Source organism: Montipora foliosa, chromosome 4, assembly GCF_036669935.1.
Source record: "Montipora foliosa isolate CH-2021 chromosome 4, ASM3666993v2, whole genome shotgun sequence".
Classification (NCBI taxonomy): Eukaryota; Metazoa; Cnidaria; class Anthozoa; order Scleractinia; family Acroporidae; genus Montipora; species Montipora foliosa.
Window position 1 is genome coordinate 10435690 of NC_090872.1, and position 27500 is coordinate 10463189.

Sequence of the window (27500 nt, forward strand, 5' to 3'; positions counted from 1 at the left end):
TAAAAAAAGAGGAAATAAAATACCAACTTAAGTTATCATATCATTCATAACAATGTAGTGCGAAGGGGAAATTTGAACACAAAACTAATAAACATGATTATCAAAATAATGTTTCAGATAGAAATGCTTTGTCTTGTCCGAGAAAATTTCCATCAGACTTGATTGCAAATACATGTATTTCCTGCCGGTTTCAAGTTATTTTTTTCTGGAGTGGAGGTTCTGTTTAGGTTTGAGGTTTGAGGTTTGAAATGAAAAAAAGCCATTATATTAAAAAAAAAAATCCTATTCACGATAGTCTAGGTCACCAAGCTTATTCAAATCAATCTTAAATGTCAAACCCACCTGGTAGTCTTTGTTCAAAGAGCTACAACACCACGCACTGTTAGGCAATCCCATGCGGGCATACTCAGAATGAAGATCGAATAAAGCCCAACCAGCAGACCGAGTGAGATTTTCACTCATAGGATTGTACGAAAATGCATACAAGTCTTCAAGGTTTTCTGCAAAAGGAAATGGGGATTATTTTCCAGGTTTTTCAAGCAAACAAAAAAGCTAATCAACAGATACAATAGAAAGATACCATACATGTATGCATATCTACATGTATATTAACTAACCACTCCCTACTGGGGCTTTTCAGGGAAAGGAAAGGAACTTTATTTAAGTGTCTAGTCGTTCTAGAGCTGGAGTACTAACTGGGGACACTGTAAACTGAAATTAACAATTAACACAAATCAAGTCAACTGTTGGTTTTTGAATGGGCCGCATTGGTGGGAGGCAAGTGCTCTCACCACTGCGCCAATAAAATGTATCAATGATATGACAGAACAGAATTCATGACAACTGTTAAGGATCCCAACTACCCGGAGGCAAACCAGTTTGGTATTTATAAAGGCAGGTAGGAAGTTGAACCTGGGACTTCTAGGAACAATAATTTAATTTATTATTTCAGCTAGTGAAGAGAATAGGTCTAAAAGCCAGGATCTCTGGATCAGCTCCTCTGATGCTAAAAACTAAGAAAAGAAAAAACATCTATGAAGCTGAATAGCGAGAAAAGTTGCAGGGTATTTACCACATCTTTTAATTTAAATAATTACCGGTATTAATAAAATTTGTGCAGTATAAAAGGCTCTGGGGTGTGACGGCAACCTAACCATCCGTGCACACGTCTATCGAAAAAAATGGTTCCTTTTCTTATAGTGATAATCAGGGGATTAAAGAGAGGTTTGTCAGTAATATCCTGGTGATTTGCATTTCATGTAATAATCCTTGCAGCTATGTTATTGTGCTCTTATCACAAAACAAACAACCCTTAAACATACTGTAACAGTAGGTTGTGTTATTTTGAGGATTTAATCAGTTATGAATTGATTGAGATTTTCTTCTTTGTCTTGGAAAATTCTTTTACTTGGTAAGGTTTGTACTTATAAGACCAGCATTAACCCTTTAATGCCCAAACCGGTCTAAACCGGCCAGACTTTACTCTGTCTAACACCAGACGATTTTACTTGTCAATGGGGAACCCCTGGGAGTCAATGGGTTAAGACCAGGTTGAAACAGTCAGAAAAGTACAGTTAGCTCCTACGGGTATTTTTTCAGACTTTTCAAAGGAGTAAAAGGGGTTCCAGCTGCTACTGATTCTTACAGAAAAGTGTAACCAACCCTGTAGATATATAAGACTGGTGATAGCCAACTCGGCGCTACACGCCTTGTTGGCTATTTACCATCTCATATCCAACGCGTGCTCAACAAATAATTGTTAATGATTCTGCTTACCAGGGTTAGAAAGGCTCAAAAGACAAGTGAAAATCTCCTGACTCTCACGATCTCTTGAAATGATAAATGTCACTATCTGGAAATTCTTGCAGCGGATTTTTAATGGCGCTCCTCCAGCATTCAGAGGAAGTTTCTCCACTGAGGCAATGTGAGAGTGAAGGATCTGTGAAAAAAAACAAAGATTCGAGGAAAAATTAACTGAGAATTCTCTTTCAACTTACTGGTAATGATGTTTTCAATTGATCGAAGGGGATAGTTTAATTAATCTTTTTGTCCATGTAATGGAATGATCATGTAAACCAAGAGAAATATTCAATTCACCATCATGTCAAAACCTTTAAAAGAATGGGAATGAATAATAATACAGATTTAGCCGAGCCTAAAAGCGGAGCTCCAGTGTTATTTATTCATACAATAAGTTAACCTGGCTTGAGCCTATGATTCAATCAAAAACCAGTACCTGGTCAGTGGTCAACTTAAAAAAAATTCTGACCTAGATGATCTTTAAACTTGAGCCCGGGATATGGTCACGTGATACTGGTCAGCAAATACCTTGCTTTGGCAGGTGTCAGTTAACCATAACGTGGTTGTCCAATATCAAATATTTATTCTGTCAAAAACGCAGGTTGCATACATTGGAGGGGTGGACGTACGGGTGGTTGTACGATGACTAAAACCAAAGTTTCTCACACAGATGGATTACCATATTTTCTTACCCACGGTGCTCTGTGTGCGCACCTTTCGGAGCTCCGCTAAAAACAATAATTATGGTAACTGGTTAGAGTATCTAAGAAGAAATACATAAATAAACTGGGAATGAGAGGAATAATAATTTATTATGCATCAAGAATTCATGATGTTATTGAAAAGTTAAATTCAATCAATAGTACTATACTTATAACATTGTTATTATACATTGCAGCTACTAACAGCCTTAAGTCAGGTTTTGATTCACTGATCATATGACCACTTTGCAAGGCTGATCACCCCGGGCACACTGGCAGAGGTACTCCTCGATAGTCACCCAATTAAGTGAACAGACAGTGAAGAGACACGAATGGGTGTCTTCCTTTAAGCAAGCTGTAAATACTACAATGTATAATTAAACAATCTCAGTATTATCATAGAATTCGCCTTTATCACTCAGAGGCCATTTTAGGGTCTGTGGGGAAAAAAGGCTTTGTCTTTGTATTGTCTTTGCACGTCTACCCTCACACTGAATGAGAGGTTAGACATGAAAAATCGTCATTGAGTGATATGGGTCTATTCACTTTTTGTGATATCTGAAATAATCAGCAGATGGAATCAGCTAGCCTTGGCAGGTTTTACTTGCAGAAAACATGAAACTGCATTCAATAATGATTTATTATTACACAACTTACACCTATACTTTTTTATCCCAGTAATAGAGGGATCTACCTTATTTCTACAAAACACTGGTTTTCTTCAACCTACCCAAGTCTCCTTAGAACAGTCTGGATCTACAAAGATCAAATGAGTGGCAGTTAAATACAAGGTGCCCACTGCTGCTTTCTTTTTCCCATGTTTTGTCATTAAGCGCACATTCTCAACCTGTAGAAAAAGCAATGACGTTTTTTACCACAATTGCTTGAAGTTTTGCAATCTGATTGGCTAATTTGCTGTTGCCAATAAGAGTCTAGACAGCGCTGCTTGCATCATGCTCGCGTCAATTTGTTACTCAATGTAATAGCCAATCAGGAACACTTATTTTGGGAAATAAACCAATCATATTGCAAGAAAGTTATAGACAACGCTTGCTCTTTCTTTGTGTCATGATTTTGGTCGTACTCTAAAATAAACACTTTCTTTGGCATTGTGCCTCGTGAGTCCACAACATTTTGACCACTGTCATGATGAATATTGTTGTTGACAAGAGCACAGACAATCCTGAACCACTTTTGATTTGTTAAAATCCAAAGCAGTTTTGGCATCTACGTAACCCTTTTGCTCCTAAAAAAAGGACATATTATCATAAAGTTTACAACATAACACAAATTGATTTTACTCCTCATTAGGGTCAACTGCCAAGGAATAAATATTTTTGTTATACCTCATATAACTGAAATGCAGTTTTCTATTAGACGAGAACGTATCACATATCGTGCCTCAAAACTGCATAACTCCCTAGGGCAAACAAAACTCACTAACTCTCTAGGGAAACAACACTTTGAACCTTCAACTTGCACATGATCAGGACATGCGCCTTGAAAGCATGGCAAATTTGTGAGCGTTTCCACCGTAATTTGCAATAAAATTTGGAAATCTGAGTAATTTTCAAGTTTTTTTGAAGTCATGGCCGCGACAAAATCCTTTCAAGTACAAATTGAGGAAGAAATACAACTGATACGAGACAAAAGTTGCAAGTAACAAGGTAACAAAATTATTGTTACTCATTTGTATTATTTTGAGATATTTGACTTATAATTATTAAACTAGTAAGGATAATAAATGAATGAAGGGGTAGTTTCTAAAGAAACTGTGGTGCTGCGTTGGTGGGGAAGTAGTATACAAGAATTTGGTTTATCAACGGAGTTGATAATGTAAACTGACCACCGTACAGAGATTCTAAAAGCTGTACGGTGGTCAATTTACATTATCAACTCCGTTGATAAACCAAATTCTAGTAAGGATAATAGTTATATTTAGTTTGTTTCATTTTCAGTCGTGGGGTACAACAAAACACTTAATGACTGGTCCCACAGGAAACAGGGAGTTTTGTTTCCCCAAGACCCTCAATGTTCGCCGAGGGGGAAATTGAAGGTCAACAGGAAACAAAACTCACTATTCCCCTACCGGTCATTAAGTGCTTAATACGTACAGTACATAATATATAAACCGAGAAATTTGCTTTCAAGTTAGTTCCCATCTCAAAGAATTTATGCGATCAGATTATTTATAAATTGACATTGTTCCCTTAGTTTTAATTTTTTTAAACTTATCGATGACCCAAGAAATGAACTGAAAAAATGCCGGTCTGTCTCAAATAAATTATACAATTTAACATTAGAAATGCCGCAAAAATCGTGCCCGTTTTTTATGAGCGACCATGGTATATAAGTTACCTTGGGCGTCTTTATCAAGTCCATTGGTAACAAGAGCCTTGTTCTTTTAAATGTGAAAAGAACAGGTCTATCTCTGATGGAAAATATGCTCTTCTCTCAACGTCAATTACCCAAATTCGGCCGCCATATTGGAAACGGAAATACCAACTTCCCCATTTCCCGTGATGCAAAGCAGAATTTCTGGTACAAGATGGCGGCTGCCACAACCGGAGGTTTGTTTGGTGGAGGTTCGACGGGTTTTCCGTTCGGCACCGGCACTACGTCGGTATCAATCGGTACATCGAACTTTGGTGCAAGTACTTCGGGAATCGGTACGCTAGGAACAACGGCATTTTCTGCGATAAAACCGTTTGGAGTTGCAACTACAACAGCAACTCCGAGCATACCGTTTGGGCAAACTGCAACAACCACAACGGCGGGTAACTCGGCTTTCTCATTTGGTGTTCCTGGTTCAACTGCTGCAAAAGGTTTAACAGGGCTTATTGCTCCGAAAACTACCTCAGCAGTTCCTACCTTGGGGGTATTTGGACAGACAAGTCAAGCTGGACAGAGCACAGTATTTAACTTAGGGGGTACAGCAGGGACAACCGCCGCAACAGGCCTTACCCCTGGGATTGGGTTATTTAAAACTAATACTGCAGCAACAACTACAACAACGCTCTTGGGATCGACTGTGACATCAACTGGTTTAGGATTGGCTGGTCCAGGGTTAGGTGTGTTAGGCAGTTTTGGAGGACCAAAAACCACCGCTTCAACAAGTGGTACTGCTCTGACTGGCCTCGGAGGGACTGGCAGTAGCACTGGCGGAGTTGCAACAGGGGCAGTGGCAGGCGTGCCTGGAAGGCAGGGGTAAGTTTCTGATCTGTTTCAAAAAGTGTCGTAAGATACCAGTGAATTCCAGCAGTATTTTGGTGCTTTCATTTTGGAGGTTATAGGGAAGATATCTGTTTACAAAAATTGCTTTTGTTATTCAAATATGCCAACCACAGGAACAAAAAGATCCTTTGTTTTCGTCAGCCAATGAGGCTCTGGTTGGCACATGAATGACAATGGGTGATGTCAGCGATATCTCCCCTACAGGTCACAGATCAACAGCTCAAACCCTTTATGAATGGTAACGATGTTAGTAAAGCTACACTGAGATACTGTTAGGATTACAGTGCTTTTGTTAAGAAAAGTGTCAGTGGCTTCACTCAGAGAAGTCGGTGTCTTTTTTCTTTAAGTTGACGTAATTAATCCATTGACTCCTGAACCATTCCTCTCCCAGGGTGCAGGGATTGCGCAGTGGTGAGAGCACTCGTGCACTCGTGCACTCGCCTCCCACCAATGTGGCCCAGGTTCAATTCCCAGACTCTGGGTCATTTGTGGGTTGAGTTTGTTAGTTCTTTACTCTGTACCAAGAGGTTTTTCTCCAGGTACTCCGGTTTTTCCTTCTTCTCAAAAACCAACAATTGATTTGATTTGCGTTGATTTGTTCATTTCAATTTACAAATTCCAACTTCAAATGTTCTGGAAACCCCTGGGACTGTTTGAAGAATTGGTAAAACAGTGGTCCATAGTGAGACTGTGACCTCAAATATGAAAATTTTCCTATATTCTCTATCACATACTGTGACCTGTTTTGATCATTTCATAAGCTCATTCAATTGACCCTATTCTTGAACAAGAATATTTAGAATAACTGTGACAAATAGCTCTGTTACCCAAAAATATGTAACAAGTCTTTCTCGAAAAAACAGTAGAGGGTGCAGGGATGGCATAGTGGTGAGAGCATTCACCTCCCACCAATGTGGATGGGTTCAACTCCCAGACTCAGCGTCATATGTGGGTTGAGTTTGTTGGCTCTCTATTCGGCACTGAGAGGTTTTTCTCCAGGTACTCAAGTTTTTCCCCCTCCCCAAAAACCAGCATTTTATTTCATTTGCGTTAATTGTTAATTTCAATTTATAGTGTCTCCAATTAGTGTTCCAGCACTAGTCTAAGAATGACTAGACACTTAAATAAAGTTCCTTTCCTTTCCTTTTAAGTAACATTGCTTTATCTCTAAAAATCTTAGTTTGCAATCTAGTGAACATCCTTCGTTAATCCCTAGTAATGATCTTGTTCTGGGCCACTGTTGGAAGCCTGTTTAAAATTACACCAACTGTGTTCTTCAGTGATACAAAATGTGGTAATTTTGCTCTTATTCTATTTGAAGGTTTAATGAAAAAAAATTTGGTGCAGATGAATACATTTTGTATCTCTGCTTTCATAGCAACTTAGAAGAGATAAAAAACCTCATGATTTCTTCAGACCAACTTGAACAGTTTACATATTGGATTTAGAATTTCTCTCCGATTTATGGCTTTATTTCCATCTAAATGAAGTTAAATATTTTTATTGCTATCTTTAATCTGCTGCCCTTACTTGTTGTTGTTTTGCCAAAATACAGTCAACTACATTTTGTAGTGGATTGTCTTTTCAAAGTCTTCACAACAACTTCAACAATTCACTGAAATAGAAAGTATTATTACTTAGGAGTATTTTTTTGCAAAATGTCTCAAATATTGCGTTCCCTTCATATTTTCAAACCCTTTATGCCGGTACTAGAATATTTCTAAAAAGTGAAACACTTGTTATCATAATTTCTTGCTCTTTCATTTTTGTGAAGAATTTAAGTTGTAAAGAAACATTTTACGCTAGTGAGATTTTAATTAGGGATAGTAATAGTTGTAGATTCATTCCTTCCATCAGGGAAAGGATTCATTACATGTATGTTCTGTCTCTGTATGTGAACTATCAAACGCTATGTAAGATGCCACAGAAAACTCCAAGGCCTGTAAGAAATAAACAGCAAGGTGGCTATTGCTAGTCCTTTGGGGTACAAATTGACTTCCTTGGTTGATACCTTCTTGAAGAAGATCCTTAACTGAACTTAAGAATTTAAGATCAAAATTAACGGGGATTGCAGCTTCAATACTTTGTCATCTGGAAGGATGAACTGGAGTTGTGTGCTTTCCCAACTTGGAGCAAGTTTGCAATCTCCAGTAAGCGACCCATAGACCTTCATGACTGTTGTGGTCTTAAGGTACTTGTATAAAACTTGGCTTTCTACATGTATGTGCCTCTTAGAAAGCACTTGGAGCTTTAAAATGCTTGCTTCAAGTGATGTTCTCAAAACCAAGCCATGCAAAACTGTCTTTTGCAGGCCCAGCTAGTCAAACAATAATTTATTATTATTTTACAATGTTGTTAAGCCTAAGAGAATCTTGTACCAGACTCTCCAGAAAATTTTATTCTGATCTCAGAGATAACAAATATAGAGCAATCATCATTGGGTTTTAAAATTGCACACTACTGTGCTTCACTTGGTTTTGGCTTTCTACTTTATCAACATTTTTTGCAGAAAGTCTTTCAATCACATCGTTAAAGTCACTTTTGGCTATTTGCACAGAAGCACGGTTATACATGTAGGCCTCAAATTGCAATTCTCAGTTTTCTTAGAGGGCTTCATGTATTCTCTATCACGGACTGTAACCTGTTTCCATAGTATTATAAGACTGTTCATTCAAATGACCCTGTGTTTGAACAAGAAAACTTAGAATAGCTGTGGCAAATAGTTCCATTATTCAAGAGTCCATTCTTGGCAAACGCCATTTGCAGCCTAATAGTGTCATTTCGCCTGCAATCACTTTAAAGTTCGTTTGCCCATAATTTATATCTTATGGAGGAAACAAAGTCATGTATTTTAGGAATAATTACTATTATTAAATTCTCAATCTCGGTTATTGCATTTCTTGTGCTCTGATTGGTTTACTCCATCTCGGTTGTCAGCTCATATACCTTAGTTTGACTTTATAATATGGCAATTGATTGCGCTTGGCGTTGCTAAGCTAAAATAATTTTTGCTGGAAAGCGAAATTTCTCTCTGAATAAAGAAAAAAATCTCCGTTTTTGTGGAAAGGTTGGATCAATTCCGACGTTAGAAGTACATGAAAATGTAAGAAAAGTTTTTGTGATGAGCCTGCATTTATTTTTTAAAAAGTAATAATAATACCAGCACAGAACAGTTACCGGTAATTAAAAATAATCCCTCCAAATTATATTGTTTGGGGTGGGGGATGGAGTTATGGGGTGCTTTCCATTAAGCCAAAATTTCCGGAAATTTCGGGCTGGAGTTCGCTCCGAGCGGAATATTTGGGACCACCTCTGGAGGTGTTCCTCGTTGACCGGTCCGACCAAAACGTGCCGTTCCATTTAAACAAATTCTCGTTTCCAGCGGAATTTCATCGTGATGTAACCGAAATTTTGGTCGAAACGTGAACGGAACGCTTCGGTCCGGTTGGAAATAGACCTTTGATGAATTTTCCTTAGTTAGTTCCACTTTCCACAGACTAGGTTGAGCGAGAAGGCCTGGGAAACAACCGTTCAAGCGGTACACCAAGTACATCAAACATGGCGTCGTTGCTGTTACTGACAGACGATTGCCTGCTCAGGATTGTTTGTTTCATAGCTGACCCTTATTCTTTCCAAAGTTTTACCCTCACTTGTCACAGATTTTATCAGGTAACCAAGAATGCCAAAAGCGTCCTTCATCCTAAACTTTTGAAGGCGAAGGCCGCGAATTCTATCAAGCGTTACATTGTCGGCATTGGTGACGATTACCACAGACGTCGCAAGCTTGATGATCTTCTTGGCCGTTCAGCCCATCTTACAGCTTCAAAACGTTTGCTAACCTACGACAAAGTGATAGATGTTTGGCAACGCAACGGGCCTGTTGTCGCTAAACTCTTTACGTGGCTCCGTAGTGAGAAGACGTGGAATGAGGACGGAGAACCAAGAGCCACCTGTTACACAGAATGCAGAACGATCACCCTACATTTGCCAAACTGTGCGAAGGAAATGACCATCGAAACTTCACACTTCGGCGATTATGGTCATAACTACGACCAAGAACTAAGCATCAACGTAACATGTGGAGAATTAAATGTAAGGTCTGAAGGATTTTCAAGCTCTCACCCCGGAGACTACATGTACATGGGAGATGAGGAAGTTGCTGGTGTTGAGGAACCGATGAAAGAAGTGATAGAAGTTCTACAGAAAGAACTTGGTGAGACCGTTAAACCAATCTCTGGTCAATTCTTTATTTGGTTTTGCTTCTTTTTCCCACACGGGTCCAACCTGGATGTAAAACACAGGCTCTGTTTTAAAGATTCATCTAGAAACGCAAAACCCACTCCAGCTTCAATACAACCTTCTATAGATCAGTTCCACAAAAAGCTGGAAGAAGAAAACAGTGTGGAGAAGTTAGTGTCTGAATGGGAAGCTGGTGAAAAACAAGATTCAAAGCATGCCAAGATAATTGCAGAGAGCATTCAGTTGTTAGCTCAAAGATCAGACAAAGAGAGTTTTAAAGCTCTGCAAAAAGACGTTAAGCACTTTTATGGCATCGCAAATGACTATAGTTTTGAGAAACTACCAAAGCAACTTGTCCTCCAGCTGATTCTGCGAACATCGCTTGTAAAGAATGGCTACAGTGCTGGGTCAATCGCTAACAAGTACGTGCAGAGCAAAGTTCTGTTTAAGTGCATTTCCGGCAAAACTATTGAGGTGTTTGGCGGTATGCATGGGGATGGAGCAAGTGATCCTACCTGGGATGAGGTAGAACTTAAATTTACCTTACCAGATGGTAAATTGATAAAGTTAGAAGCAAGGCAAAAACCGCTTGAACTTGAGAGGTTGGGCCCAGTGACAGAGCTTGTGAAGAAGAGTATCAGCCAGAGCATACCGGAAAAGCTTATCCCAAAGATCGGCAATCTCCTCATCGCTGTTTATTTCTTAGCTGCTTTGAATTTTTGTGTTGGAGAACCTTTTGTTGACACCTATAACAAACCACTCTTATCAGAGTCAGAATCAGAGGATGAATGGTCTTCCGAGGAATCTGAGGAATCTTAGGTAAAAAGGGTGCATCAGGATGTCGAGAAAAGTATCCAGCATGAACAATGAATGATTTCTAGTAGTGCAGTCCTCTCTCTGTGCTCGAAATTAGCTGTTATCTGGTTGTCCCAGATGACAAGAAAGTTTGCCAGGCAACTAGTTTTTGTTCAAATGAAAAGGTTGGTTGCCCGCCCGAAGAAAAAAACAACGGACAACCCGGTCAAAAATAGAAACTGTATTACATAAGCAGCATCCAACTCACTCAACGGTTTTCTGATGTAAATGTCTGATAGTAGTGCGAGGTTAACAATAATTAATTCGCTGCAGTTGAGCGTATTCGTGTCTTTTTAATATCAATGGCTTTTACAAAAAATTGTCAGATAAAAAAATTCACTTGTACTGTGATGTAGCTGGCAATGGAGATTGAAGACTCCATTTTGAAATGCTAAAACTTACCCAGATATCCACAAAAAGAGTACAGGTGCACTCGTAGAACTTTGGGATACTCAAGCTCCAACACCACGCAATTGCATCTCAACACACCTTGCATTTAATTGTATGGGGTTTCCCAATGGGCAACCAAATTTACGGGTTACATTGCCTGACTTTTGAAACAGGGACAACCTGGAATTTTTTTAATTTAGAGCACTGACTCTCTTAACTTTACTAATTTCATTTTTTCTCCCATTTACAACATACTGTTCAAACTTTATTTTTGCTCAGGTCTCAGAGTAGCATAGTTACATATCCTTCATTAACATGTCTAGTCACTCCAGAGCCAAAGGCACTAATTACTGGTAGGGACTCTCTTTAACAAATAAATTTACAAATATTACAAATATTTACAGTGTAATCCTTAAAACTAATGTCAGTATCTTAGTTTAACATAGGAATACATTTACACTCAACTATTTACAGTATATTAAAAAAAACTTATTCTGATCATTTAAACACAAATTTCTACAGACTGAGATAACAATAATTATTTGTTCCACATCCATCAAGTTCTTCTGATAAATCTTTCCAGCGTATCATGGCTCTAAACTCTGGCAAGGATTCTGTCATCCTTCCGTTTTAGTTAACTTTGCCCAGAGTGTAAGTCCTAAGTAGCTGATTGAATGCTAGCCATAAGTGGCAGTGGGATAACGCAGCCTTCAATGGCAAAGTTTCCTAGATTATATCTTCTTTCTCCTCCACAATTGACTTGGAATAGATCATTTAAGTACTGTGGTGTTAATCACTTTTTACTTTATACATTTACATTAAATATAAGTGTGTCTTGTAACCTTCTATTATACATGTATAATGTAGATAATTTGGCTTTTCAAAGTAATACTCCATATGTGTCAATTGTATTGTTTTAAAATACCTCCCTGAAGGCTCTTTCCTGAAGTCGTGAACAAGTTTTTGCCAATCCAATGTTTGAGAAATAATATTAGTGCTACACTAAGTGGCAACAGGGCAGGTGTGGTATTATGGCAGATTTTTAGCGGAGTTCCGCGCGTACAGCACCTGAAAAAAAAAATGTTTTGGAATTGACACTTGGACTCAAGTACTGCCAAGTCTATAACATCAGTAAGACCATGACAAATATTTGACATGGTCTAGATATCACCTTGAAAGGTCACAAATTGATTTCACAATTCCATGCTTAAGACTGCAAAAACCTTAAATTTACTTTTTTTTAAAGTAATGATATCAGACAGAATTTATTAAAAGTAACCTCGAAAGCCCTACATATCACGAAGAGCGTTTATGCGTTGGGAAGTCCAATGAGTTGACCGAGAAGGCCTGGGAAAGCGCCACGCCCGGAAAATCTCAAAAATGGCGTCAATACTGTTACTGACAGACGATTGCCTGCTCAGGATTGTTTGTTTCATAGATGACCCTTATTCTTTCCAAAGTTTTACCCTCACTTGTCACAGATTTTATCAGGTAACCAAGAATGCCAAAAGCGTCCTTCATCCCAAACTTTTAAAGGCGAAAGCCGCGAATCCTATCAAGCGTTACATAGTCGCAGTAGGTCGCGATTACTACAAACTTCTCAAATATCGCAAGCTTTATGATCTTCTTGGCCGTTCAGCGCATCTTACAGCTTCAAAACGTTTGCTAACCTACGACACAGTGATAGATGTTTGGCAACGCAGCGGTCCTGTCGTCGCTAAACTCTTTACGTGGCTCCGCAGTGAGGACCAGGGTGCATTTAGTTTAGGGTACGCCGAAGATCTTCGGCGTGGGTTTTAAAATTTTGCGGCGTACCGGCGTGCGATCAACAAAATGTCGGCGTACTGAAGCGAGTGATAAAGGCAATATTTGGCGTAGTGTGCTACCAATGGCGTAGACTTGTGGCCTATTCGGCGTACATTTTAAAAGCCCTCGGCGTACCTTCGGCGTGGGGTCTATGCGGAATGCACCCTGGAGTGAGGAGTCGTCAAGAGAAGAGGGAGAACCAAGAGCCACCTGTTACACAGAATGCAGAAAGATCACCCTACATTTGCCAAACTGTGCGAAGGAAATGACCATCGAAACTTTACACTTCGGCGATTATGGTCATAACTACGATCGAGAACTAAGCATCTACGTAACATGTGGCGAATTAAATGTAAGATGTGAAGGATTTTCAAGCTCTCACCCCGGAGACTACATGTACATAGGAGATGAGGAAGTTGCTGGTGTCGTGGAATCGATGAAAGAGGTGAGAAAACTTCTGCAGAGAGAACTGGGTGAGACCGTTAAACCAATCTCTGGTCGATTGTTTATTTGGTTTTGCTTCTTTTTTCCACACGGGTCCAACCTGGATGTAGAACACAGGCTCTGTTTTAAAGATTCATCTAGAAACGCAAAACCCACTCCAGCTTCAATTCAACCTTCTATAGATCAGTTCCACAAGAATCTAGAGGAAGAAAACAGTGTGGAGAAGTTAGTGTCCGAATGGGAAGCTGGTGAAAAACAAGATTCAAAGCATGCCAAGATAATTGCAGAGAGCATTCAATTGTTAGCTCTAAGATCAGACAAAGAGAGTTTTAAAGCTCTACAGAATGACGTTAAGCATTTTTATGGCATTGCATATAAGTACAGTTTTAAGAAACTACCAAAGCAACTTGTCCTCCAGCTGATTCTGCAAACATCGCTTGTAAAGAATGGCTACAATGCTGGGTCAGTCGCTGACAAGTACGTGGAGAGCAAAGTCCTGTTTAAATGCAGTTCCGGCAAAACTATGGAGGTGTTTGGTGGTATGCATGGGGATGGAGAAAGTGATCCTACCTGTGATAAAGTAGAACTTAAATTTACCTTACCAGATGGTAAACTGGTAAAGTTAGAAGCAAGGGAAAAACCGCTTGAACTTGAGAGGTTGGGCCCAGTGACAGAGCTTGTGAATAAGAGCATCAGCCAGAGCATTCCAGAAAAACTTATCCCAAAGATCAGCAATCTCCTCATCGCTGTTTATTTCTTAGCTGCTTTGAATTTTCGTGGTGGAGAACGTTTCGTTGACGCCTATAACAAGCCACTCTTATTAGAATCAGAATCAAAGGATGAATGGTCTGCCAAGGATTCTGAGGAATCTTAGGTAAAAAGGGTGTATCAGGATGTGAAGAAAAGTATCCAGCGTTAACAATGAATGATTTCTGGTAGTGAAGAAGTCGTCTCTTTACTAATATTTTCATTCCCTACATACAACATACTGTACCAACTTATTTTTATCTCAGGTCTCAGAGTAGCCAGTGTTGGAAATAACAGTCGGACATTGTCCGACCAAATTTTGAAAATGTCTGGCCAATTTCACATTATGATCAGACACGATGACCGAACATCTCACCAGCACATCTTGAGTTCTCTTCTTCAAGGTGTTGTCAGTCAAGAAATTATGTCCGGTCCAATTTGTCAAATGGCCGACCAAAAGGAAGATTTGAAAGGACATATGTCCTGTGAATAAAGAGAAATTATTTCCAGCACTGGTAGCGTACATCCATGTCCTTTATTAATGGGTCTAGCCACTCTGGTGCCAAAGGCGCTAATTGGGGACACTCTCTAAGAAATAAATTAAAATATTTAGTGTTATCCTTGAAAGTAACATTAGTATCTTAGATTAGTATAGATTACATTTTCAATCAACTGTTTTCAATGTATACATGTGCACCAAAAAAACAACTTATTCTGATCGGTTAACCCATTGATTCCTGGGGGTTCTCCATTGATAAGTAAAATCGTGTGGCATTAGAGTAAAACACTAAGTTACTTAACCAGCCTATATCCAATTAGTTGATATTAGTGGCAAAACGACTACTGGCAGCCATTTTGTCAGTCGAGGAGATCATAGGCTGATAATCCGAGATAGCGAGCCAATGAGAGCTCACGATTTTGTATAATGACCTGTGTATTTATACTAATAAAAATTAACACTGCTTCTTTTCTTTTAACTGGGTCAAGTTCAGGGAATTTTTTTAACTGGGTAATTTAAGGTTTAACCTGGGTGACTCCCTAAGTGTGGCCATAAGTAGTAGCAGGACTGGTGTGGTATTATGGCAGATTTATACAACTGCAATTTCACATAAGTTGGTATGAGAGTTTTTAGTCTGTTCAGAACTCCATCTTGTTTACTGACCATTTTTTTGGCTAACATCTGTCATTTTTATGTACACTTTGCTCAAGGGCTTATTTCTCCAAGACATTTCCTGTTAAAGGCAGGAATCTATGCTTATGATCTAGTTAGAATGCATTTTGTGCTACTGTGAGGCAGACTCGTTGCTAATACTATTTAAAAATTCTACATTGAAGTGTAATCTCGAATTGAAAAGGACAGGGACAGTCGAGAATTTTTTTCATTTATCCAATCAAGTGTGGTAACATAACAGTGGAAAATGGTCTTAGTATGTAAGATGACAGAGACCATTAATGTCATTTAAGGTCTTAAGCAGTTTGCAATTTAGTAAAAATGCACTAAGTATATGACATGGGATAATTTTATGAGAAAAAATATCGCTAATACCGCGTTTAACATACAAACATGTTGTGACAAAGATTATCGTAGCAAAGAGAAGGTTTGTTTTGGTAAACTGTGCAGGCACAGTTTTCTGAGCACTAAGGAAAAAAACATGAGGTAAATTATCATTTTATTGCAATAATTATGCACTCTTTATACATACGCTTTGTAAGTGACTTATTTTTCAAATTATGGTTTGATCAAATTGTATTCTAAGTGTGCAAAATGTTAGCACAATCTGTATAGCCTATTAAACTGCACTAACCCATTAAGTCCATTGGGGTTTGTCTAGCCTATTTATATGTAAGCTATAGTCAGTGCAAGTATATAATTATTCGAGGTTTTCCTCAGTGACATACGTACAGGTATTTAATATAGCTTCTAGGATATATTGTGTATGTTATAAAACTTGACTATGAAAGCCTAGATCGGTTTTACTCTAAAATGTGCTGTTATATTTCTTGTGGAGTTCAAATTAGGAAGAAGTAAACTTGAAAAGCAAACTTTGTTGTCTATATGGTTGAATATTAAGCCACCATATTGGTGTTTATCTCAGTGAGAAAAAAGGATTGAAAGTTTCCCTATTTTTTTGCCGTTGTTCTATGACCTATCTGTATTAATGACATGTGAATTAATTGCAAAGTGAATCCAGCCATTAAGTTTATCAGTGATTCCATGGATTTACAAAAATAAATTAACCTCCTTTAGGGAATTTGGAAGCTGACATTTTGAGTGTTACCCGTCACCCTAGTTAGCAATATTATTACCGGTATATCTCTCAGATAGTATGCACGCTGTGATTGGCTAAATTAGTGGGCCGTATTCTCTACAGCCTGCTGTACAGCCCACTGTAAAGCAGCTCCGGTTACATAAACTTGTAAAACTGTTTGAATCTAGCAAGCAACTATTTCTAACAGCCAAGAAGATTTAGTTTTTTGGATTTTGACACGGCCATCTCTGTGGCAGTTTAACCTTCAGCTTGACTTTTGACTAGTTTCCTTGCCTGTACACTGGATTAACCTCAGAGATATAATAATTATCATACTAACCTCGTTTTCTGGGTCTGTACAGTAAGTTACAGATCCTTGTTATTTTCCCGTTGATTTATGGCCCAAGCGCAGAAAAGTACGGACCTCAGACTCGGTTAGTAAGACATATTTATTCTTTTGAGCACTTAAACCCACCGACTCCTGAACCACTGCCCTCAGTAATGAGTGAAATCCTCTGGCATTAGGCAGACTGAAAATCTATTGTCTCACTCCCAGGAGTCAATAGATTAAAGCTTGATAGATAGACATTGGTCCATGGGATAACCAGTAAATTCTAGCTGGAACGTTTTAAGATTTTAAGATTTCCAGATCTTCTTTTGGCTTTCAATTTGATATGGGGCTTTTTACTCTATTGATTTTTTTAAGCAATGCTTTATCATGTGTTCAAAGTTCTGCCAAAGTGACCAAATGTGAGAATGTTATAAAAAAAATTGCACCCATTGGAAACTCCGAAAAAATCTGAGCTCCAGATGGGATTTAAACCAACAACCCTCTGTGGAGTCTAGTCGGATGCTCTAACCACTAATCTACTGGAGACTCTATGGTGAGCAAGTGTGAAAAGTGGGTCTTTGACTAGAACTGCATCAGGCAGTCACTAAGTCAAATAACCAATTCTAACTCAGCTAGTATTTTTTACAGGTCACAGGCCACAGGTAATTATTTACCAATACAGAAAGTTTCCTAAACATTCAACTTTTTTTTAGGCCTAATGTTAGCTTTTATGAATGTTTAGGATATGTTCCGTAATGGTAATTATTATATCGCTCTGTCTCACGAGGACTGGGAACTACAAAATTCACAAATTTGATTGGCTAAAACCGTGGTTTTGCAGTGAAAAGATGCAAACTAAAATGCAACGAGATGCTTCCGTGAAGCATACACTGAGTTGCCTGTGGTACGTGTTACAGAAAATCACAAGGTACTGAATTGTGTGGTGTTGAACTACAGCATTCCAGTCTCTGAAGAATAACAAATAAAAGAGAAGCGAGAAACATTGGCTTCTGGGCTGACATGTTGATAATTTTCAAGTTCCCTCATAACTTCTTCTCACTCGTTCCCTTCGCTCACTCGTGACATATTGTTCTTGAGATATTGTTCTTGCCTCGGTCGTGTGTAGAGACCTCACTGCATTCGGTCTGTACTCACAACCTCGGCCAAGATTCTATACAGATACTCCCATGTGACCTTCGAAGGCAAAGTTTCCTAAATTATATCTTCTTCCTCCTCCACAGTTGACTTGGAATAGATCATTTAAGTACTCTTTTGTTAATCACTTTTGACTTTTTACATGTACATTAATATTAGTAAGTCTTGTAACCTTCTATTTTACATGTATAATTTAGTTAATTTGGCTTTTCAAACTTATGCTCCATATGTTTCCATTGAAGTATTAAATGCCCCCCTTAAGCCTCTTTCCAGAAGTCGTGAACAAGTTTTTGCCGATCCAATGCTCGAGAAATTAGTGCCACACTAAGTGGCAACAGGGGAGGTGTGGTATTATGATTGGTAGTGGAGCTTCATGCATAAGGTATCTAAAAAGAAAATGTTTTGAAATTGACGCTCAGACTCAAATACTTCCAAGTCTATAGCATCAATAAGACTATGACAAATAATTTGGCATGGTTTAGATATCACCTTGGAAGGTCACAGATTGATTTCCTAATTCCATGCTTAAGTATCCAAAAACCTTAAGTTCAGTTTTTTTCTATTAATGATAATACCGGGCAGATTTTATCAAAAGTAACCTGGAAAGCCCTCCCGGGAAAGCCCTACAGTACAGCGCGTATCTAGACGAAGGACTTTTCGAAAGTCTACTTCTCAAGAAGCGTTTGGGGTTGGAGTCTAATGGGTTGACCGTGAAGACCTGGGAAAGTGTCGCTCAATCCGAACTCGCCCGGAAAATCTCAAAAATGGCGTCGCTGCTGTTACTGACAGACGATTGCCTGCTCAGGGTTGTTTGTTTCATAAATGACCCTTATTCTTTCCAAAGTTTTACCCTCACTTGTCAGAGATTTTATCAGCTAACCAAGAATGCCAAAAGCGTCCTTCATCCTAAACTTTTGAAGGCGAAAGCCGCGAATTCTATCAAGCGTTACATAGTTGAAATTGGTGACGATTACCACAGATATTGCAAGCTTAATGATCTTCTGGGCCGTTCAGCGCATCTTACAGCTTCAAAGCGTTTGCTAACCTACGACGAAGTGATAGGTGTTTGGCAACGCAGCGGTCCTCTCGTCGCTAAACTCTTTACGTGGCTCCGCAGTGAGAAGTCGTCAAGAGAAGAGGGAGAACCAAGAGCCACCTGTTACACAGAATGCAGAAAGATCACCCTACATTTGCCGAAGTGTGCCAAGGAAATGACCATTGAAACTTCCCACTTTGGCGATTATGGTCATAACTACGACCGAGAACTAAGCATCTTCGTAACATGTGGAGATTTAAATGTAAGATCGGAACGATTTTCAAGCCATCACCCGGAAGACTATATGTACATGGGAGATGAGGAAGTTGCTGGTGTCGTGGATTCGATGAAAGAGGTGATAGAACTTCTGCAGAAAGAAGTTGGTGAGACCGTTAAACCAATCTCTGGCCGATTCTTTATTTGGTTTTGCTTCTGTTTTCCACACGAGTGCAACTTGGATGAAGAACACAGGCTCTGTTTTAAAGATACATCTAGAAACGCAAAGCCCACTCCAGCCTCAATACAACCTTCTATAGATCAGTTCCACAAGAAGCTAGAGGAAGAAAACAGTGTGGAGAAGTTAGCGTCTGAATGGAAAGCTGGTGAAAAACAAGATTCAAAGCATGCCAAGAATATTGCAGAGAGCATTCCATTGTTAGCTCTAAGATCAGATAAAGAGAGTTTTGGAGCTCTACAAAATGACGTTAAGCACTTCTATGGCATTGCAAATGACTACAGTTTTAAGAAACTACCAAAGCAACTTGTCCTCCAGCTGATTCTGCGAACATCGCTTGTACAGAGTGGCTACGATGCTGGGTCAATCGCTGACAAGTATGTGCAGAGCAAAGTTCTGTTTAAGTGCAGTTCCGGCAAAACTATGGAGGTGTTTGGTGGTATGCATGGGGATGGAGCAAGTTATCCAACCTGGGAGGAAGTAGAACTTCAATTTACCTTACCAGATGGTAAATTGATAAAGTTAGAAGCAAGGGAAAAACCACTTGAACTTGAGAGGTTGGGCCCAGTGACAGAGCTTGTGAAGAAGAGTATCAGCCAGAGCATACCAGAGAAACTTATCCCAAAGATCGGCAATCTCCTTATTGCGGTTTATTTCTTAGCTGCCTTGGATTTTTGTGTTGAAGAACCTTTCATTGACACCTATAACAAACCACTCCTATCAGAGTCAGAGTCAGAATCAGAATCAAACGATGAATCGTCTGCCGAGGAATCTGAGGAATCTACGGTTTAAAGGGTGCATCAGGATGTCAAGAAAAGTATCCAGCGTTAACAATGAATGATTTCTGGTAGTGATGAAGTCCTGCCATCTTTAATTTCATTTTTCTTCTCCTACATACAACATACTGTACAAACTTTATTTTTGACTTAGGTCTAAGAAGCATACATCCATGTCCTTTATTAATTTGTAAGGCGCTAATTGGGGACAATCTCTAAGAAATAAATTAAAATATTTACAGTGTTATCCTTAAAACTTATGTCAGCATCTTAGAGTAGCATAGAAAGACATTTTCAATCAACTGTTTTCAATGTAGACATGTACGCCAAAAAACTTATTCGTATTGCTTGAACACTAAGTTGTACAGAGATAACAATTTTTTCCACATTCATGAAGTTCTTCTGATAAATATTTCTGTAGTATCATGGTTCTAAACTCTGGCAAGGATTCTATCATCCTTTTCTTTTTAGTTAACTTTGCCCAGAGTGCTGGCCCTAAGTAGCTGGTAAATAGTGGCTGTGCAAGAATATGGCCTCCAGGAGGCCACTCTAAGTAGCAACAGGACAGGTGTGGTATCAAGGCAGATTTATACACCTGCAATTTCACGCAAGGTAGGAGAGTTTTTAGTCTGTTCAGTACTCCATCTTGTTTACTGACCCTTTTTTTGCCTAATATCTACTTATTACTCTATGAGATATAATGTTCATATCAGATGGCTGTCGTTTTTATTTACACTTTGCTCAAGGGCTGATTTCTCCAATACAATTCCTGTTCAAGGCAGGAATCTACGCATATAATGTAGTTAGAATGCATACGCCTTGCTCTGAGGTAGACTCAGTGCTAAAAGTATTTAAAAATTATACAGTGAAGAGTGTAATCTTGAATTGAAAAGGCCAGGGACAGTCAAGAATTTTTAATTCATTTATCCCATCAAGTGTGGTCAGATAACAGTGGAAAGTGGTCTTAGTATGTAAGTTGACAGAGACCATAAGTGTTATTTAAGGTCTTAAGCAGTTTGCACTTTAGTAAAAATGCACTAAGTATATGGGGTACTTTTCTTATGAGAAAAAGTGTTGCTAGTACTGCGTTTGACATACAAACATGTTGTGACAAAGGTTATGTTAGCAAAGAGAAGGGTTGATTTGGCAAACTGTGCAGGCACAGTTTTCTGAGCACTAAGTGAAAAACATGAGGTAAATTATCATTTTGTTGCAATATGCACTCTTCATACATAAACTTTGTTAGTGACTTATTTTTCAAATTATGTTTTGATCAAATTGTATTCTAAGTGTGCAAAATGTTAGCACAATCAGTATAGCCTATTAAACTGCACTAACCTATTAGGTCCATTGGTGTTTGTCTAGCCTATTTATATGTAAGCTATAGTCAGTGCAAGTATATAATATTTGAAGTTTTCCTCAGTGACATAATTACAGGTATTTAATATAGCTTCTAGGATATTTAGTGTATGCAATAAAACTTGACTATGAAAGCCAAGATCGGTTTTATTGTAAAATGTGCTGTTATATTTCTTGTAGAGTTCAAATTAGGAAGAAGTAAACTTGAAAAGCAAAATTTGTTGTGTATTTGGCTGAATATCAAACCACCATATTGGTGTTTATCTCAGTGAGAAAAAAGGATTGAAAGTTTCCCTATTTTTTTGCCGTTGTTCTATGACCTATCTGTATTACCGTATTTATTCACTTATAAGGCGCACTCGGTTATAAGACGCACCCTAAACTTTCGAAGGCGATTGTGACTAGTAAGTAAAATGAAAATTTCACCTAAATACCCTGTTATAAGGCGCACCCAGAATTACGGGAAATTTTGTTGACCACGTCACTGTACTTACAACAATTTGCTTTCAAATGTTACTAATTACGGTGCTTCCATTTCCAAAACAAAAGCAAAAAAGTCACACATTACAAACAATAGCAAAAAAGTCACACATGGACAACAGCATAAAAGTCACACTTTTTAATTCGCTCAAGTCATCCTTCTCAGTAATCTCGATGGAACTGAAGATTCGATGAAGATGATTTGGTTTGGGACGACGACGAAGAACAAGAAGCAGAAGATGAAGAAGAACCGATTGACAACGAGTTCAAGACAGACAGCTCAGCCAAGGATGACGAGTAGCTGAGCTCAGTCGAGCTTTCACACAAACGGTTCTTTTCAGAGCCACCCGGTTCTTTTTAGAACCAAGATAAAGTCGATGATCAACATTGTTTGTCTTTTGTTTATTCATTTACCGGTATTTATTTACATATTTATTTCAGTTTAGCATTAATTATTAGGGAAATTTGGAAAAGTTATATTTCGTTGCGCGAAAATACTCGGTTATAAGACGCACCCCGAGTTTTAAGCAGATTTTCATCGAACAAGCATATTTTCTCGTGAAAAATGGTGCGCCTTATAAGTGAATAAATACGGTAATTTAAAGACATCTGAATTTGCAAATTGAATCCAGCCATTAATTTTATCAGTGATTCCTTCGATTGACGAAAATAATTTAACCTTCTTTAGGGAATTTGGAAGCTGACATTTTGAGTGTTACCTGTCACCCCGTTAGCAATATTATTATATCTCTCAGATAGTACGCATGCTGTGATTGGCTAAATTAGCGGGCCGTATTCTCTACAGCCTGTTGTACAGCCCACTGTAATGCAGTTCCTGTTACATAAACTTGTAAACTGTTTAAATCTAGCAAGCAACTATTTCAAACAGCCAAGAAGATTTATTTTTTCGGATTTTGACACGGCCATCTGTGTGGCAGTTGAACCTACAGCTTGACTTTTGACTAGTTTCCTTGCCTGCACGCTGGATTAACCTCAGAGAGATAATAATTATCATACTAACCTCGTTTTGTGGGTCTGTACTGTAAGTTACAGATGCTTGTGATGTTCCCGGCCCAAGCACAGAAAAGTCAGTCTGTAACTTACAGTACGGACCTCAAACTCAGTAAGACATTTATTCTTTTGAGCACTTAAACCTGCCGACTCCTGAACCACTGCCCCCAGTAATGAGTGAAATCATCTGGCGTTAGACAGACTGAAATCTATTGTCTCAATCCCAGGAGTCAGTGGGTTAAAGCTTGATAGGTAGACATGGGTCCATGGGATAACCAGTAAATTCTAGCTGGAACATTTTAGATTTCCATATCTTCTTTTGGCTTTCAATTTGATATTGGGCTTTTTACTCTATTGATCTTTGTAAGTAATGCTTTATCATATGATCAGAATTCTGCCGAAGTGACCAAATGTGAGAATGTTACATAAAAATTGCACCCATTGGAAACTCTGAAAAAATCTGAGCTCCAGATGAGATTTAAACCCACAACCTTCTGTGATCTGGTCGGACGCTCTAACCACTGAACTACTGGAGACTCTATGGTGAGCAAGTGTGAAAAGTGGGTCTTTGACTAGAACTGCATCAGGCAGTCACTAAGTCAAATACCCTATTCTAACCCAGCTGGTATTTTTTACAGGTCACAGACCACAGGTCATTATTTACCAATGGAGAAAGTGTCCTAAACATTCAACTTTTGTTTAGGCCTAACATTAACTTTTATGAATGTTTAGGATACGTTCTGTAATGGTAAATAATGGCCTGTGACCTGTGACCTGTAAAAAATACCAGCCAATTCTAACTAGGCCTTGCTTGTTCAAAGCATGGATAATGCTATCCACTGGATAAATCACTATCCAGCTGACAAATACTAACAAAACCAATAATATTATTGAGTTATCCAGTGGATAGCGTTATCCATCGTTTGAACAACCAAAGCCTAGTTTGAATCAGTTATTTGACTTTGTAACTGTGATGCAGTTTGAACAACCGGGGCCAGGTGTTTTGTGGAGATGTTAACCCATTGACTGTCACCTCAAATCCCCTAGAATGCCCCCAGTTGACAAGAAAAATCATCTGTAGAGTCTCAATAATGTGGCCTTCAAAGGCAATGTTTCCTAGATTATATCTTCTTCCTCCTCCACACTTGACTTGGAATAGATCATTTAAGTACTCTTTTGTTAATCACTTTTGACTTTTTACATGTACACTAATATTGTAACCTTCTATTATACATGTATAATTTAGTTAATTTGGCTTTTCAAAGTAATGCTCCATATGTATGCAATTTATTATTAAATGCCCCCCTTAAGCCTCTTTCCTGAAGTCGTGAACAAGTTTTTGCCAGTCCAATGCTCGAGAAATTAGTGCCACACTAAGTGGCAACAGGGGAGGTGTGGTATTATGGGAGATTGGTAGTGGAGCTTCATGCATAAGGTATCTAAAAAGAAAATGTTTTGAAATTGACGCTCAGACTCAAATACTTCCAAGTCTATAGCATCAATAAGACTATGACAAATAATTTGGCATGGTTTAGATATCACCTTGGAAGGTCACAGATTGATTTCCTAATTCCATGCTTAAGTATCCAAAAACCTTAAATTCAGTTTTTTTGTAGTAATAATAATATCAGACAGATTTTATCAAAAGTAACCTGGAAAGCCCTACAGTACAGCTTGGGGTTGGAGTCTAATGGGTTGACCGAGAAGACCTGGGAAAGTGCCGCTCAATCCCGAACTCGCCCGGAAAATCTCAAAAATGGCGTCGTTGCTGTTAATCACAGACGATTGCCTGCTCAGGGTTGTTTGTTTCATAGATGACCCTTATTCTTTCCAAAGTTTTACCCTCACTTGTCAGAGATTTTATCAGCTAACCAAGAATGCCAAAAGCGTCCTTCATCCTAAACTTTTGAAGGCGAAAGCCGCGAATTCTATCAAGCGTTACATAGTTGAAATAGGCGACGATTACCACAGACGTCGCAAGCTTGATGATCTTCTTGGCCGTTCAGCGCATCTTACAGCTTCAAAGCGTTTGCTAACCTACGACAAAGTGATAGGTGTTTGGCAACGCAGTGGTCCTGTCGTCGCTAAACTCTTTACGTGGCTCCGCAGTGAGGAGTCGTCAAGAGAAGAGGGAGAACCAAGAGCCACCTGTTACACAGAATGCAGAAAGATCACCCTACATTTGCCTAAGTGTGCGAAGGAAATGAAAATCGAAACTTCCCACTTTGGCGATTATGGTCATAACTACGACCGAGAACTAAGCATCTTCGTAACGTGTGGAGATTTAAATGTAAGATCGGAACGATTTTCAAGCTATCACCCCGAAGACTACATGTACATGGGAGATGAGGAAGTTGCAGGTGTCGTGGATTCGATGAAAGAGGTGATAGAACTTCTGCAGAAAGAACTGGGTGAGACCGTTAAACCAATCTCTGGCCGATTCTTTATTTGGTTTTGCTTCTTTTTTCCACATGGGCCCAACCTGGATGTAGAACACAAGCTCTGTTTTAAAGATACATCTAGAAACGCAAAGCCCTCTCCAGCCTCAACACAACCTTCTATAGATCAGTTCCACAAGAAGCTAGAGGAAGAAAACAGTGTGGAGAAGTTAGCGTCCGAATGGAAAGCTGGTAAAGAACAAGATTCAAAGCATGCCAAGAATATTGCAGAGAGCATTACATTGTTAGCTCTAAGATCAGATAAGGAGAGTTTTGGAGCTCTACAAAATGACCTTAAGCACTTTTATGGCATTGCAAATGACTACAGTTTTAAGAAACTACCAAAGGAACTTGTCCTCCAGCTGATTCTGCGAACATCTCTTGTACAGAGTGGCTACAGTGCTGGGTCAATCGCTGACAAGTATGTGCAGAGCAAAGTTCTGTTTAAGTGCATTTCCGGCAAAACTATGGAGGTGTTTGGTGGTATGCATGGGGATGGAGCAAGTTATCCTACCTGGGATGAAGTAGAACTTCAATTTACCTTACCAGATGGTAAATTGATAAAGTTAGCAGCAAGGGAAAAACCACTTGAACTTGAGAGGTTGGGCCCAGTGACAGAGCTTGTGAAGAAGAGTATCAGCCAGAGCATACCGGAAAAGCTTATCCCAAAGATCGGCAATCTCCTTATTGCTGTTTATTTCTTATCTGCCTTGGATTTTTGTGTTGAAGAACCTTTTATTGACACCTATAACAAACTACTCTCATCAGAGTCAGAATCAGAGGATGAACGATCTTCCGAGGAATCTGAGGAATCTGCGGTTTAAAGGGTGCATCAGGATGTCAACAAAAGTATCCAGCATTAACAATAAATGATTTCTGGTAGTGATGAAGTCCTCTCATCACTAATTTCATTTTTCTTCCCCTACATACAACATACTGTACAAACTTTATTTTTGACTTAGGTCTAAGAGTAGCATGCATCCATATCCTTTATTAATGTGTAAGGTACTAATTGGGGACAATCTCTAAGAAAGAAATTAAAATATTTACAGTGTTATCCTTAAAACTTATGTCAGTATCTTAGAGTAGCATAGAAAGACATTTTCAATGAACTGTTTTCATTGTAGACATGTACACCAAAAAAAAATTATTCTGATCAGTTAAACACTAAGTTGTTCAGAGATAACAATTTTTTCCACATTCATCAAGTTCATCTGATAAATATTTCTGTAGTATCATGGTTCTAATCGCTGGCAAGGATTCTATCATCCTTTCGTTTTTAGTTAACTTTGCCCAGAGTGCTGGCCCTAAGTAGCTGGTAAATAGTGGCTGTGCAAGAATGTAACATCCTGGAGGCCATGGTATCAAGGCAGATTTATACAACTGCAATTTTGCGGAAGTTGGTAGGAGAGTTTTTAGTCTGTTCAGTACTCCATCTTGTTTACTGACCCTTTTTTTGGCTAATATCTACTGATTACTCTATGAGAAAAAATGTTCATATCAGATGGCTGTCATTTTTATGTACACTTTGCTCAAGGGCTGATTTCTCCAAGACAATTCCTGTCCAAGGCAGGAGTCTACACTTATAATTTAGTTAGAATGCATATGGGTTGCTCTGAGACAGAGTCGTTGCTACTACTATTTAAAGATTCTACAGTGAAGAGTGTAATCTTGAATTGAAAAGGCCAGGGACAGTCAAGAATTTTTCTTCATTTATCCAATCAAGTGTGGTAACACAACAGTGGAAAGTGGTCTTTGTATGTAAGTTGACAGAGACCATTAGTATTATTTAAGGTTTTAAGCAGTTTGCAATTTAGTAAAAATGCACTAAGTATATGACGTGCAATACTTTTCTTATGAGAAAAAGTATCACTAGTACTCCGTTTAACATACAAACATGTTGTGACAAAGATTATCGTAGCAAAGAGAAGGTTTGTTTTGGTAAACTGTGCAGGCACAGTTTTCTGAGCACAAAGGAAAAAAACATGAGGTAAA

At 38.7% G+C, this 27500-nt stretch overlaps 4 protein-coding genes across 4 annotated transcripts in view; 3 read left to right on the forward strand and 1 right to left on the reverse strand.

The window, feature by feature from the left end:
- LOC137999780 (myotubularin-related protein 8-like) overlaps positions 1–5009 on the reverse strand; it is an 18342-nt gene extending 13333 nt beyond the window's left edge. Inside the window, exons 1-4 of the mRNA XM_068845687.1 lie at positions 4860–5009; positions 3232–3348; positions 1777–1939; positions 343–500 (exon numbers count right to left, since the gene is read on the reverse strand). Coding sequence (XP_068701788.1) covers positions 343–500; positions 1777–1939; positions 3232–3348; positions 4860–4883 — 462 coding nt within the window. The 5' untranslated portion in view covers positions 4884–5009. The remainder of the gene's footprint in view (positions 1–342; positions 501–1776; positions 1940–3231; positions 3349–4859) is intronic.
- Positions 5010–5045: 36 nt separating this feature from the next.
- LOC137999781 (nucleoporin p58/p45-like) overlaps positions 5046–27500 on the forward strand; it is a 36213-nt gene continuing 13758 nt past the window's right edge. The window contains exon 1 of the mRNA XM_068845688.1: positions 5046–5708. Within this exon, the coding sequence (XP_068701789.1) occupies positions 5050–5708 (659 nt within the window). The 5' untranslated portion in view covers positions 5046–5049. The remainder of the gene's footprint in view (positions 5709–27500) is intronic.
- On the forward strand, positions 12570–16259 carry LOC137999783 (uncharacterized). Its single transcript, XM_068845691.1, has 2 exons — positions 12570–12959; positions 13195–16259. Exons 1-2 carry the CDS (start codon positions 12600–12602, stop codon positions 14341–14343), a joined length of 1509 nt encoding a protein of 502 aa, XP_068701792.1. The 5' UTR covers positions 12570–12599; the 3' UTR covers positions 14344–16259.
- LOC137998953 (uncharacterized) overlaps positions 24773–27500 on the forward strand; it is a 3110-nt gene continuing 382 nt past the window's right edge. The window contains exon 1 of the mRNA XM_068844793.1: positions 24773–27500. This exon is cut by the window's right edge and continues 382 nt beyond it. Coding sequence (XP_068700894.1) covers positions 24824–26329 — 1506 coding nt within the window. The 5' untranslated portion in view covers positions 24773–24823 and the 3' untranslated portion in view covers positions 26330–27500.